Here is a 14,260-nt window from a genome sequence, read left to right on the forward strand (position 1 = left end):
AACTGCAATTACGCCCCTTTGAAATGTTGGTACTGAATTGACGGCTAAAGTCATTGTGTGCAAAAGCAATTACGCCCCTTTGAAATGTTGGCACTGCGATGTCGAAATATAGTTCTGGCAACTCTGCCGAAAATGGATGCTTTAATTCCACCCCTAGATTATGGCTCATCGAGATGCGAAGCGGCAACTTGGCGGCTAACGCTAATAATCGAGGGATGTGAGACGAAATTTCACGTGTTAGAATAATGTTTACATCGGAGATTGGAATATAAATTAAAAGCATAAAGTTTCACCAAACTTACAATTTTAAACTAATATGTTTTCCGTGATTAAACTTCTGCGGTGCAGAACAAGTATTTACGCTGCTACACGAAAGAATTTCGCATATGATGCAGCTGAGAAGACGTCACTAATTACAAGTCAATCTATTCAACAGTATGAGGACGATTTGGAGAAGCAATTCAAACAAATGCTGCGTGATGATGTTCGCTCGGTTTTGGAACCAGCTTCAGCCGATAGGTCCGTCGAATTTTACCCGCACACGAAACCATCGTTTAATTTCGCAGCGTACGTAAATAAATCCGACACTCTACAAAAAATGGTACAGCTTGGCGTGGATCTACACAAACTGGAGAAACGGAAAGGGATACCACAATTTATTCTTCAACTAGATTTTGAAAGGGATATGAAGGAACATTTGAAGTTTCTTGCCGAAATTGGTGTTGCGCCGGATCAGCTGGGAGAATTTGTCACCAAAAATCCGTTGATATTCAAAGAAGACCTTGGTAACATGGAGGTTCGAATCAACTACCTTGAATCGAAAAGGTTTCAACCAGAACAGGTAGCGAGGATTGTGTCGAAGAATCCATTCTGGCTCATGATAAGCACTCGGCGGATAGATAGGCGGTTAGGATTTTTTCAAAAAACGTTTGAACTAATGGGTGACGAAGTACGCTTGCTAACAACTAAACAGCCAAGAGTTATAACGTATAGTCTTGAACATATAAGGAAAAGTACCTTCTCGATCAAAGAAGAGATGGGTTTCGATCAAAACGAATTGAAGGAGTTGCTGTTGAGTAAACCAAAACTGTGGATGATAAGTAAGTTTAACTTAATTATAGATCTTAATTAAACTGAATCTAACCATGAATATTTTTCTATCCATAGATCAGGACAAGCTTTCATATCGATTTGATTATGTACATCGAAAGATGCAAGTTTCCCACGCAGAGATACTGAAAACACCAGAAATTCTTGAATCACGAGATCATCGTGTGAAACAGCGTCACGGATTTTTGAAATTTTTAGGGAAAGCTCAGTATGATCCAAAAAAAGATCTTTATATTTCTTTGAAATCACTAGTAGAAGGTACCGACATAGAGTTTGCAATTAATATTGCCAAATCCAACATGGAATGCTACAGCAACTATTTGAAAACATTGTAATGCTATGCTCCGGTAAGATAAGGTAGTATAAATAAAATAAGTATCCACCAAGATAAGCGTTGGAAGCATCTTTGAATCAGATCATGTTTTTTGTTGCTCGTTGTGTCACTATTAGCTGAATTTCCCTAGTTCGATTTTCCTCTTCAAAGCGTGAATTGATGTAAACAGCAACGAATCGATAATACCAGCTACAGTGAAAATGCCACCGATAATCGCACAGAGATTTGTTGCGAAATGGCTGAATGAGCTGTAAAGAAAGAGAAATCGTATCTTAGTACGAAATGTTAAATCTTCATCAACATTTAAAGGGCGAAACTGCTTGGAATGTTTCCTCCACCAGCTGGTTTGGCTAGTTTGCAGGAGTGAGCTTTTATTTGCGAGAAATCGGCGGTTGAAATCATTGTTTACAAAAGCAGTTTCGCCCTAATGAAATATGTTGACAACGAAATATGCTTTTACTTCACGTTCAAAACTTACTTCCGTTTTTCCGTAAACCTGACCATCAAAGGAGAGAGTTCATAATTGACGAAAATACCTGGCATTCCAGATTCACCGCTCATCACCGATACACTCTTTTGATGCTTTGTCACGGAAAATTGATTAGTGTGTAGTGTAGGTCCATTCAAGGGGACAAATTCCGTTGGAACGATTTTTATGTAGTACTGAAACATGATTGCGCCTGGAAGTAAGGAAAGGTTTTAATGTTTGGTATCTGGTACCTACATAATTTGTTTTTGTTTTTGTTTTTTTTTATCTATCATAGTCACTAACGCTCGTGGGTCATTCATTCGTGACTTTTCCGGGTATGAGATTTGAACTCGTGATATGATATGGATGATAACCACTATACCGGGGTCGCAGGTACATCGTACCCAACCTTTTCCTTCTGAAAATGTTGATATTACGTACTCCCATTTCGCCAGTTCCTGACTATTTTTTATGTTACCTACACTGCCGTTCTACGCATAACTGTCCCATGTTTAAAATTTTATAAAAGAAAAAAGCGCGATTAACGTTTCGAATCACTTTTGCTTATTGCAGATACGTCACTATAAAATATTATATTACCCCCAATTGAACATAACTGCCTTTTTTAAATTAAATTATTGTTTTCACGTAAAATATTCAATGGGACTGTTATGCCTAGAACAGGCATGGAAAATCATTTACATTCATTTCATGCATTCATTTACATTCATTTGCCTCTAACTATTTCATCAACGGCAATCCGCAAAATGATGTACAGAGCTTTTGTAGGTTTTGTTATTAGCTACAACTTTTGGCTGTAATTTAAATCTGTATCTCTTATGCATCACGAACTAGAGCGGGCAGAACTTGATACTGTTTTTCAGTGAATGTAAAATACATTCACTGAAAAACAGTAGTGGCTTCTGTTCGCTCTGGTTCGTCATGCATAGAGATACGGATTTGAGTTGTTAAAAAAAAGTTGTAGCTAATAACAAAGCCTATGATAACTCCACACATCATTTTGCGGAATTCTGTTGATGAAAAAAGTTAGGGACAAATGAATGTAAATGAATGCACGAAATGAATGCAAATGATTTTCCATGCCTGGCCTAGAAACCTGTTATGCAGCAGGAAATTCAACGCATACATATCAGTCCCATTCTTCAATCAAGTTTTAGTAGGACTGTTATGCCTAGAATTTCAACAGGAGACAATAACACTTGATGTAGTTTTTTTTTTTAAACTCAGAACAAACAATATGTTTTTCCATTTTTATTCGAATGTTTATGCAAAAAAAATGTTTTATGAATAAAAGTATAATATGCCCAAAAGTAACACGAGACAGTTATGCGTAGAACGGCAGTACAACCAACAATCAATACGAAACTAACGATTTTAAATTGGCTCACTACTTGACTAGCCTATTGGTCCCAAGCAAACGATTAACTTACCCCATTCTAGTCGAAATTCTAGTACTACACTATGTTTGTTTTGATTCGCTATGAAAGTTTGACAGGTAAAATGAGGGGTTATTGGGTTTTCCTTTGTTTCGAGGGGTGAATCGATTAGCTTGGGACCGAAGAGAGTACCAGAGCTGAGCCAAAAAGTTGAGCACGTTATTTCGGGACCTTCTAGTCTTAGAGTTACCTCTATGGTACAACTTCCAAGCGATCAGAAATTGCTTCTAGTTTTTTTTTATTAAGTAAAGGGTAAGCATAATTTAAAAACGCTTTTAAAATATTAAAATTACTTTTATTAAAACCGTTTTGACCTCAAGAAATTTACAAAACAGAATAAAATTATACCAAAACTTCGAAAAATCTTTACATAGTCAAAAACTAGAAGCAAATGATAATCTATTGTAATTTGTCTCAGCAAAATCGGTTGAGAATTGAAGAGTGATATTTTTTTGTGAAAAATGTTTGCTACACAAGGGATTTTGCACGGGATATGGAAAACTAATCGGTTCTATAACATTCTCCCGAAAACCATTCTCCAGAAAAGATGATGACATTATTTATTTATTATGTATTTTTCGGTACTGAGCAGTTCACGCCAAATGACGAATCGGAAGCTCGACCTTCTTCGATTTGCATGAAACTTTGCATTATTGTTTGTTATGGGAAATGATTCACATTTTTGATAAAATTTACCATTGTGGAACTTACGAAGGTTAGGTTAGGTTATCTTTATTAGGGAGACTTTCAGTCAGAGGCTGGTTCATCTTTTGGAACTTACGAAATTACGTCTTTAAATTTTCCAAACAAAAAAATCCCTTAATTTTGAAAAATGTATCGGTTTTTGATGACGATGTATTCATCTGAAAGAGCTTCGTTTTCTGAGCAAAACGATATTTTTTTTCGATCTGTCTATGTCAAATCAAGATAACTAACTAATTAAGCTGTTTGATACTAAACGAACATTTGATAACGGCACAAAAGCTTTTGTAAACAAACTTTGTAAGGCCATTTACACGCGAACCAAAGTACGCTCACGCAAACCAACAACATCATCGGGTAGGGGCAACTCTTACCTTTCCGAAAGCGATACTGGTTTGCGTGGGCGCAGGGCTTGAAAAGGGAACGCATTCTGCCTGTGACTGCATGAACTTGTACATTTTCCGCATTCATCATTCGCAGTGATCGGCATTCACTGAACCTGATGAAAAAACAGTCGCACTGAATGGGATCTAAAAACAGTCAGATTTCCTTTCTACGCTGCATTGTGCTTTGTGCAGTTGCTTTGCAGATGCCGATTTTTAAATTCATTCCTTCTGCTTTGGTCAAGTTGATCGCCAACTGCGGGAGCTGTAAATTCAGACGGATTACCTATCGGCTACCGCACGGAAGCATTTCGCACACACATTATTTTCCTTTCCAGTGTGAAATAGCAGCGATTGGAATATATACGTATGATACGATTCATCTCGATGATATCTTTTTTTATACATCGGCAGTCATATTAAGGGGGTTAAGCGTTGGAAAACAGCGATCCGCGACGCGGATTTCGCGTAAATGAAGGACTCCCGCACGATTAGGCAAACAATTAAACTTGTCAAATACCACACAATATGAGTATTTTTGGAACCGGTGTGACATGTAGATGCAGGAAATGGAAGTTTGACGCCATTTTGGAATCCAAGATGGCGACCTATGTTTGCTATAAAACTGTGAAAACTCGTCAAACATTATGCAATATGGGTATTTCCGGAACTGGTGCGGAATGTAGATGCCAGAAATGTATGTTCGACGCCATTTTGGAATTCAAGATGGTGACTTCCGATATTCTAGAATACTATGAATACTGGATAAATACCATACAATATGGATATTTCCGGAACCGGTGCGGAATTTAGATGCCAGAAATGGGTGTTTGACGCCATTTTGGAATCCAAGATGGCGACTTCAGGTATGCTAGAATACTATAAATACTCGTCAAAAACCTTACAATATGGATATTTCCGGAACCGGTGTGGAATGTAGATACCAGAAATGGATGTTCGATGTCATTTTGAAATCCAAGATGGTGACCTCCGATATGCTAGAACACTATGAATACTCGTCAAATACCATACAATATGGATATTTTTGGAACCGGTGCAGAATGTAGATGCCAGAAATGGATCTTCGACGCCATTTTGGAATACAAGATAACGACTTCCGATGTACTAGAACACTATGAACCTGCAAATACCATACAACATGGATATTTCCGGAAACAGCGTAACTTGTAGAAGTCGGAAATGGATGTTTGATACCATTTTAGAACTCAAGAAATCTATTGAAATATTAATATTTACGGAGCTAACGTGACTAAACTCGTCAAATGTCATACGATGATGATATATAAGAACTCGGCATGACATTAATAAGTCAAAAAATATACAAACATCTAGTCTTCTTCTTCTTCGCATTTCAAGCTTATTGCTTATCGCATATTAGCTTATTTCGTGCTCTCAACTTAGTGTTCTAGATGCACTTCCACAGTTATTAATTGAGCGCTTCCGATGCCTGTACCATTTTTGCAGTAGTATAATTGTGTGGCAAGTCCAATCATACTCTAGGCCCAGACCGGGAATCGAACCCAGCCATTTCCAGCATGATCTTGCTTTGTAGCTGCTCCTTATCGACTGAGCTAAGGGAGGCCCCAAACATCTACTCTACTACTTGTTGAACTCAAATAATAGAAGTAATGGAAGGGTGATGATTTAATGAACTTCAAGCATAGAAATAAAAAAAAACCTAAGTAGAGTAGACTTAGGTTTTTATGTCTCTGCATGTTAAAAAATGATTGCACGTTGCCTTGAAGTTCATTAAATCATCACCATTCCATTACTTCTATTATTTAAGTTGGTTGGTTTATTTTGATAGTGAGCAAATCTTCTAGGGTGTTTTCACCCAAGGATGTGCGCTGATCTAAAATCGTTAACGCCAGAGCACTGAAAGCACGTTCCACTGAAACTTGCATCGATGGAACGGCCTAAATTACAGCAGCTGCTTCAAAGAGATCCTTTTGCATGATTTTCTTCTGTACCCAGTACTCCCAAACATTGACATGGTGTGGTTGTCGCAATCCAAAACACACTTAACTGTTCTGGAAGCGTTTTGTTTGGGATACATTTCGGGTCTCTGCTTGAACCTGCTAGACAGCCTCCAAACATGTCCGCTAAAAAACTGTCCAGTGCAAGGTCTGAAACCCGTGCGAATGTATTTATGATGAATTTCTAAAAGGTAGAAGTTAATAGGTTGACAATTTAATAAAAATAAAATTTATTAAACAATCCTATATGAAAAGGCACTATAGATTCATTCAAATACTCTCATTCTGATAAACAAAAATCATATTGATTCTTGAATGTTGTTATTCAAAAACCAAACATTGTTCTTTCAAACCAACATATTATTTTTTAGCATCTAACACACCAACCACTTTGCTCGATGAATGCCGTTCATTGACTTTTTTTTCGGACATTCCCAACCCAAAACGAAAAAGTAGAAGGGTCTGTGCCTAGGGGCACGAACGGAAGCTTGACGTAGGACCGCTAGTGGACGGAACAAATATGTTGATCATTTAGTTAATAACTCTTTCCGTTTTGAATTGGTGGCCACACCAGTGCAAGTCGATGCCGACTGGATGACGGCGGCCTAGTCATGCTTCCTATTGCGGGAAGCCTTTCCTCCGGTCGATGTGGGTGCTTTCGTAGTCATCGTCGTCTTCGTATTGGTGCGATGCGTGCCGTTCCCAGGGTGTCGACTAAACGAAGAAAACAAAATTCCTTGATATTCCCTGATTTTCCAGTAATTTTCAAAAAATTCGAGGTGCAGTGGCAACACAACCCCATCAGCTATAACTTTCCTCAAAATATATTGGTACATTTATGTACATTTTTTCAAAAATACCACACGGACCTCTAACCCACGAAGAGTGGTCCAGTACAATTCCAAATTAAATAAAGCGTTCCATACATTTTATAGATTGCAAAAACGACAGAAATCTCATGTTGCCAAAAACGAGTTGGATCCGCATTCTACCCAAGGGGCATAAATTCATCCAAATCATCTTCATGGTGACCAGCAAATCTCGATTAGCAATTTTCCCGTTTTTCTTCCAGAATTTTGAAAATTATCGCGGCTTATGTATTTTAACTATGCACAAAACTAAAAGCAACGAAGCCGAAGGTTAAATGGGTAGCTTCTAAGACAGCAGCACCTTTGCTGGATCTTGAATTTGGATCTGCGACAGGTTCGAAGTTTTCACAATTTGTGTACGAAAATTTCGCTCAAAACTTTACAAGCTTTTATTTGATTGTTCTCATGTCTTTCCTTTACATTAATTTCCTTTCACAGAGATCTCGCAAGAATCCTTCTAAAATAAATTCGAAATTCTATCTGGAAATCCCTTGAAATTGTTTTTATGATAGTACAGAAATTCTCTGTAGAACACTCCAAAAAATTCTTAAAATTCATCCTTCCTTCTAATTTTAAACTCTTTCTAAGAATTCACTGGAGCTTCATTTTTAAATTCGCATGAAATTCACCTCAGACCAACAATTGAAAAGGGACTATTAGCTTTTGTGAGCAAAACTTGTAATCCCCCTTCCCTGCCAACACCATCTGGCAGGGGAAATTCTCCCGCCGAGAATTATTTTCAAATTTTGCTCAGAATTATCTTGCAATGCTCCTCTAAATTCTTCTGAACATTGCATGGAATTCTCATTAATATGCTCTAGAAATTCCTTTCGAAATGCGCTTGGAATTATACTCCGACTATCCTTATAGATCTTCGCATAATTATTTTGGAATTCAAAATTCGCGTTCCTTGATATTTTTCAAGATTCCTGACATCCTCTTCACTCTTGGGAGATCTAGTAAAAACCCTCCTAGAGATTTTCCTAAAGCTACCTAGAACATATTCTCTGAAATACCTTGGTGTTATCTCTAGAATTCATTCTAGAATCAGCTCAAATTTGCTTTGGCAAAAACTTAAATTCTCTTAATTGTTCTTCAAAGTGGCTGTAGTTATCCTGAAAATCTAGACCAGCTCAAGGGTCTTGAAATCATATTTTTTTTCCAAGAGAGGACGAGGTATTTTTTTCAGATTTGTCAATTAAATTCATGGGATTTTCCCGGTGACTTCAAATTCCAGATTTTTCCGGTTTCCCGGTTCACTGGTCACTCTGCGTTTCACGTATGAAACACTTGTTTTTAATCCCATTATATTTTATTTGCTTTGAGCACATTTTGAGACCCAGCTCCGTAAGAAAATTATTCCGGATAATATTCCAAAAGATAATTCACGGGCGGATTCTTCCGGTGGGATAAAGTAAACACAACGCTTTCATCTCCAAAGTTCTGTTAGTTAATTCCATCTAAATTGCAATAGCAGCAACATTACCATACTAAAACTTTACTGTGAACTAATTTTACGAGCTAACCAGGTTAACAATGAAGACCTAGAATACTTACTACAGCCCCTCTATGCTGTCCAAGCAATGCTTGTCTACGTATCTTTGAATCATTATTCAATCATAAAAGTGCTACTCCAAGAAAAAAAAACTCAAAAGCAAGACCAATATCCTGGATTCTCATTTAGTTAGTTCTCTGAGCTAATCAAGCTGTTAAGAACACAATTAAGAACAAGAACTAGATGTATTCAGCCAAAATCATTATCTTCTCTTAAAGCTGGGTTTCAATTGATCAACTCAGTTGAATTCATACTATGCCATTTAACTGACTCGAATAATTGAAAAAAAATGTGATCTAGGCTCAACTCTTCAAGCCAATTGAATTCAACTGAATTATCTAAACCCAGCTTAACTCTTAATCGTTCTTGCATTTACTCAAAGGCACTCCAATGCAATGCGCTCAAGGGATTGATTTTTGTTGGACACAGCTGGATCGAGCAGACGCATAATCTACTTGAAGATTACAGGTAGTCGACACCCTGTGTTCCACTCAAACGTCGTGTCCGACGCTTATCTGTCCGGTGCTCGAAAGCACATGACGAAGAAAACGTTTTGGCAAGCGTTTTTATTACCACTCCTTTTCTCCTCCCTTCCTTTGATTGGTCGATCAACCGAGCATTGAGCTCGCTCATGTGAGCATGCGCAATGTGTCGTTTTATCGATTTGCGCTCTATCGTTGCGTCCGTGTTTGGGATTTTTCGTTACATGCCTGAATTTTGATTTTTTAATGTGTCCCCCAGTATAGAAATTAAAGACGTAGTCCTACGTCAAAAAGGAACCTGAATGAAATCAAAATGGGAATGAAACCAGAGCGAAAGGGAGCGACTGTACGGGAGAGGATTTTGAAGAAGAGAAAGTGGGAATGCTTTTTGGTATCTATTCGCTTTACTGTGCATCGGTATGTATGAATGCAAAGCGTAGTGTGGGGGTATTGGATGGTATACAAATTACCGCACATAAGGGAGTGGTGAAATTGAATTCATACTGCTGCTGCCGTTCGCTAGAATAAAGGAACGATCAGATGCCCTGCGTGGGCGTCCTTTGGTTCGTGTGCAAAGGGCCTTACAAAGTTTGTTTACAAAAGCTTTTGTGCCGTTATCAAATGTTCGTTTAGTATCAAACAGCTTAATTAGTTAGTTATCTTGATTTGACATAGACAGATCGAAAAAAAAATATGGTTGTGCTCAGAAAACAAAGCTCTTTCAGATGAATACATCGTCATCAAAAACCGATACATTTTTCATTGCCGTTATCAAATGTTACGTATAATAAAACATTTTTTGTTTATTTTTACATGAAATAATTTTTCTCTAGACCTTTGTCTTAGACGTCATTTCGGTCAGAAATGTCGTTTCCGTGTTATATACATATTTTTAATTTCATGTACGTAATTTTTAAAAATTCACAAGCTCCAAAATGGCCGAATTTTAGCAAAAATGTGAATAATTTCCCATAACAAACAATTACGCAATACAAATCAGAGTAGATCGATCCAAAAATTAATTTTTGTTTCGCTATTTTGCCTGGAACTGCTCTTCTATAACATGCGCCCGAATGTCACAAAAACCCGAAAGACATAAGTCTTAATGTTAGTCACAATCGCCGAAATGTCATATCGACATATGAATTGCATTTTCCACGCACCCCTTGGAATTTTTCCTAAAAATTGTACTCTCGTTGATGCCAATCTGACACTTTTGGACATACTGACAGCGGTAAAACTGACGGAAGTACGACAGAACAAAACAGCTTACTCTTTCACACTTGCATCGCAGTGCTGAATGCTAGAAAGAGTAGTCTGTTCGAGAGTCTGTTGCAGTCATCCTAACCCCTATAATCATCACATTGATGTGAGCAATGACGAAATGCTTGATTGTTGCCCCCGTGTTATTTGCATATCCGAAAACTATTGAGGGAACAAAAGTGCTTCGTAGTCTCAACGTTCATGGTTCGGCTCCAGTCTGCTCCGTTTAATTATTTATTTTGTCAACATTGTTTTTCATAAATCAAACCAATGGAATTCATGCCGATTTCTTGTGGCTAAGTTCTTTTGCCTAAGTGCACTTTTTGCGCAATTTTGAGTTAAATTCGACTTACTGAGTTACTCTCATCGGCCGTGTAAGGGTTGATATTTTGCCTATTTTGCCCAGTGCAGTGCTCGCGGAATTGTATAGCTGTTCGCATCTCTAATATTCCTGATGTGCCATAAACGCTATATATAATATATTATAACGCTTCGGCGAGGCGGGTGATTAACTCTTGTCAAAAAATTGTCACTGTCAAAATTCAGTCAAACTTTACTCACAAGATTACGTGATTTAATGCGATCACACATCAGAACTATTGCTTTCCTGCGTTGCACCTAGAAAATTCCTGTATTAAGCATTTAAAATCATTAAAAATCGTGTCTGTAGATCAGTCACTTCAATCTCACATCGTTGCAAAAATGCCAGCTGTTCCGGGAAGCATGTATGGACAGAACCAACAGCCGTCCTGTTTCGATCGGATGAAAACAGGATTTACCATCGGTTTCTGCGTAGGAATGGCCAGCGGTGCATTGTTTGGTGGATTTTCTGCTTTGAGGTATACAACTTAGTTTCTAATAAGTATTCTTAATATGCAAATTGCTAAAATTGCATTGTGCTTTACCTATTGTTTCAAACTTGAAAAAAAAAATCTAAATAGGTAACAAACCTACATTAGTTACTTTATATTCAAGCATGTTAACGCTGGATATGCATTATGTTGCATCTATAATGCACGTTAATACCATAGGATAATGTGTCGAATAACTTAATTCTTTTACAGATACGGACTACGAGGGCGTGAGTTGATCAACAACGTCGGCAAAACCATGATCCAAGGTGGCGGCACATTCGGCACCTTCATGGCAATTGGAACCGGAATTAGATGTTAAATTACTTTAAATAATATGTTAACGAAACCAATTATAAACCAACAACCAAAGGAAAGGAGCATGTCAACAGCAATAAAACAATGTTCTACTCACCTTCGTGGGCAGTTTCCTCCGTGAAATCCAATGGTCTAGTTTGTCCGTAGCCGAACTCCTCTCCAAACGACAGTGTATTAATTCGATGGGACGTATTAAACCGACTTGAAGAGAAAGGTTGTACGTCATGTACGTGAATGTGACTAATAGAGAAACTTTTTCCCGGCGCAATGTGGAAGCTTCCACCCACTCGGTTCACCTGCATTGACCCATAGACCTGACATCCCTCGCTAAATGCTTTGGATTCGAGACTCTTTTTACCAATCATAACATCATTCTGACATTGTTTGAAATCTTCCAATGTAGGATTCCATTGCTTGTCTCGGTAGGCATCGATTACGTCTTGGCAAGTATTACAGCAACTGTTGTGAAACCAGACGAATGATTTACACAAGGGGTTATGAAAAAAAAACATAACTCAATACTTACTGGGAACTGTTCTTTTGAGCTCCATAGCATGAGCCACATTTATCATCCGTAGATGGAGTTTCGGTGGTTTCGATGCGTGGTTTGGGCGCTTGTATATCTTCTTTTTTTGGCTCTTCTATTGGATTTCCCTGAAGATCCATCCTTCTTTTATAAATTGTATGCTCAATATGTAGGTGCTGTTCGCCGGTAGCATCTTGAGCATCTAGGGATACATCTAATAAAAAATGGAATTAATTTTTAATTCTTAAATTGCTTACGTTTGTCACAGTGTAACTTACAATCGCATGAGATTCGAGGAATGTAAAAATCCAAATTAATTTTCAGTTTTTGCCCCCGTGTTGAGTCCACGAAAAGCTCATCGGTAACGACTGGCGTTAAGTAGGATATAAGCTCCGAATAAATAAGAACAATGATAATCGTTCCGCTAATAAATGTTACTGTAAGTAGAAAACGATTGATTTCTCTACTTGAGAATATTCTGAATTTTAATATTAATCACTTACATGTAGCCCCACCAACAGTTCTAATGCTGAACTCCTTATCAATTTTTGGGTACGCGTCAAACCGGCGTAGAGAATCCAGTAAAGCCATGATGGTATAATTCAATTTCAAACAGATATTATTCACACGCGTTTCAAGAAGAAGATTTGACAAAACAAAATTACCGCTTCTTAAATCCACTGGAAATAAATTAAGAGTCTGATAAAAAAACACGTATCCACCACGTCAATAACCACCATCGATAAAAGCTTCGTTTGTGATTTTTTTTTGTTTTGATTAAAAAATTGTATGACGTTACGAAAATTGAAAACCGGCTTTATTCGAGGCAACTGACATACATAGAGGTGGTACAATATGGGAAACCGTATAAATGTCGAACACTTACATCATATTCGCGACAAGTACACGCAAGAACAAAAAACCCTAATTTAGGATATCAACTTAAACGCTGTCCAGACTGGAGAGTAACTTTCTGTGTTGCAATTATTTGACAACCGTTATTACATGTTATAACTGTTATAACATGTTATAACGGTTGTCAAATAATTGCAACACAGAAACCACCATCAAGATAGCGCTATAACATGTTATAACTCTGTAGTCTGAACGTATAGTACGTTGAGACTACAGAGTTATAACATATTATAGTGCTATCTTGATGGTGGTTTCTGTGTTGCAATTATTTGACAACCGTTATAACATGTTATAACTCTCCAGTCTGGACAGCGTTTTATAGTACGTTCAGACTACAGAGTTATAACATGTTATAGCGCTATCTTGATGGTGGTTTCTGTGTTGCAATTAGTTGACAACCGTTATAACATGTTATAACTCTCCAGTCTGGACAGCGTTTTACCCAGATTTGGGTTTGCTGGACAGAACAATCCAACTTTTTACGCTAGCCCGCTATAAAATCTGAATAACCCCCATTTGACATTAGATGCTTACCATTAGAGCCAGTTAAAATATCATGTAACGCAAAAAAGTGGATTGTTGGAAGCCCTCTACACACTAACTCAAAAGTACCCATTAAATGGGTTTCTTGTACTCATATTTTTAAGTTAACTGTCAAAAATGGGTATATAAATTGCTGAAGTATGTGTCAGTGATTTGTTTTTATCGGGAAAATTTTCCGCTATGAAATTTTTTTCCCCGATGAAAACATTTTGCGTATACGTATACGCTCGCGAATACGCGACGTAGTGTGCGTACGATAAACGTCAGCAATCTATATTATCCAAAAATTAAAAGCAGGTACTTTTTCCCCATTTTTGAAAATATATTCTACTCTTAAAATTGTTAAATACATGTCTTCAATTCAATTCTTCGAGACATCTCTAAAGAACTGGAAGCGCAGGACAGAATGTGCAATCATTTTTATATTGCGTGCAAATCGGTAAAAAATCGCTGTTGTGTCAGTTTTGAGTGCAATGGTTTTTGCAG

The 14,260-nt window shown here is 37.5% G+C and overlaps 3 protein-coding genes across 3 annotated transcripts; 2 read left to right on the forward strand and 1 right to left on the reverse strand.

Moving 5' to 3' along the window:
* The first annotated feature begins 285 nt into the window (after positions 1-285).
* On the forward strand, positions 286-1,524 carry LOC135698348 (transcription termination factor 3, mitochondrial-like). Its single transcript, XM_065218264.1, has 2 exons — positions 286-1,100; positions 1,168-1,524. The coding sequence occupies exons 1-2, from the start codon at positions 317-319 to the stop codon at positions 1,443-1,445; spliced, it is 1,062 nt and encodes a 353-aa protein (XP_065074336.1). The 5' UTR covers positions 286-316; the 3' UTR covers positions 1,446-1,524.
* LOC135698347 (endoplasmic reticulum-Golgi intermediate compartment protein 3-like) lies at positions 1,460-12,952 on the reverse strand. The gene is made up of 6 exons (XM_065218263.1): positions 12,820-12,952; positions 12,595-12,753; positions 12,317-12,530; positions 11,888-12,249; positions 1,923-2,124; positions 1,460-1,692 (listed from the first exon to the last, which is right to left on the reverse strand). Exons 1-6 carry the CDS (start codon positions 12,905-12,907, stop codon positions 1,557-1,559), a joined length of 1,161 nt encoding a protein of 386 aa, XP_065074335.1. The 5' UTR covers positions 12,908-12,952; the 3' UTR covers positions 1,460-1,556.
* On the forward strand, positions 11,187-11,913 carry LOC135698349 (reactive oxygen species modulator 1-like). The gene is made up of 2 exons (XM_065218265.1): positions 11,187-11,460; positions 11,686-11,913. The coding sequence occupies exons 1-2, from the start codon at positions 11,324-11,326 to the stop codon at positions 11,792-11,794; spliced, it is 246 nt and encodes an 81-aa protein (XP_065074337.1). The 5' UTR covers positions 11,187-11,323; the 3' UTR covers positions 11,795-11,913.
* Positions 12,953-14,260: the final 1,308 nt, after the last annotated feature.

This window comes from Ochlerotatus camptorhynchus, unplaced genomic scaffold (assembly GCF_037179485.1).
Source record: "Ochlerotatus camptorhynchus isolate MF236.1 unplaced genomic scaffold, CSIRO-AGI_Acam_v1.1 ptg000085l, whole genome shotgun sequence".
Lineage (NCBI taxonomy): Eukaryota > Metazoa > Arthropoda > Insecta > Diptera > Culicidae > Ochlerotatus > Ochlerotatus camptorhynchus.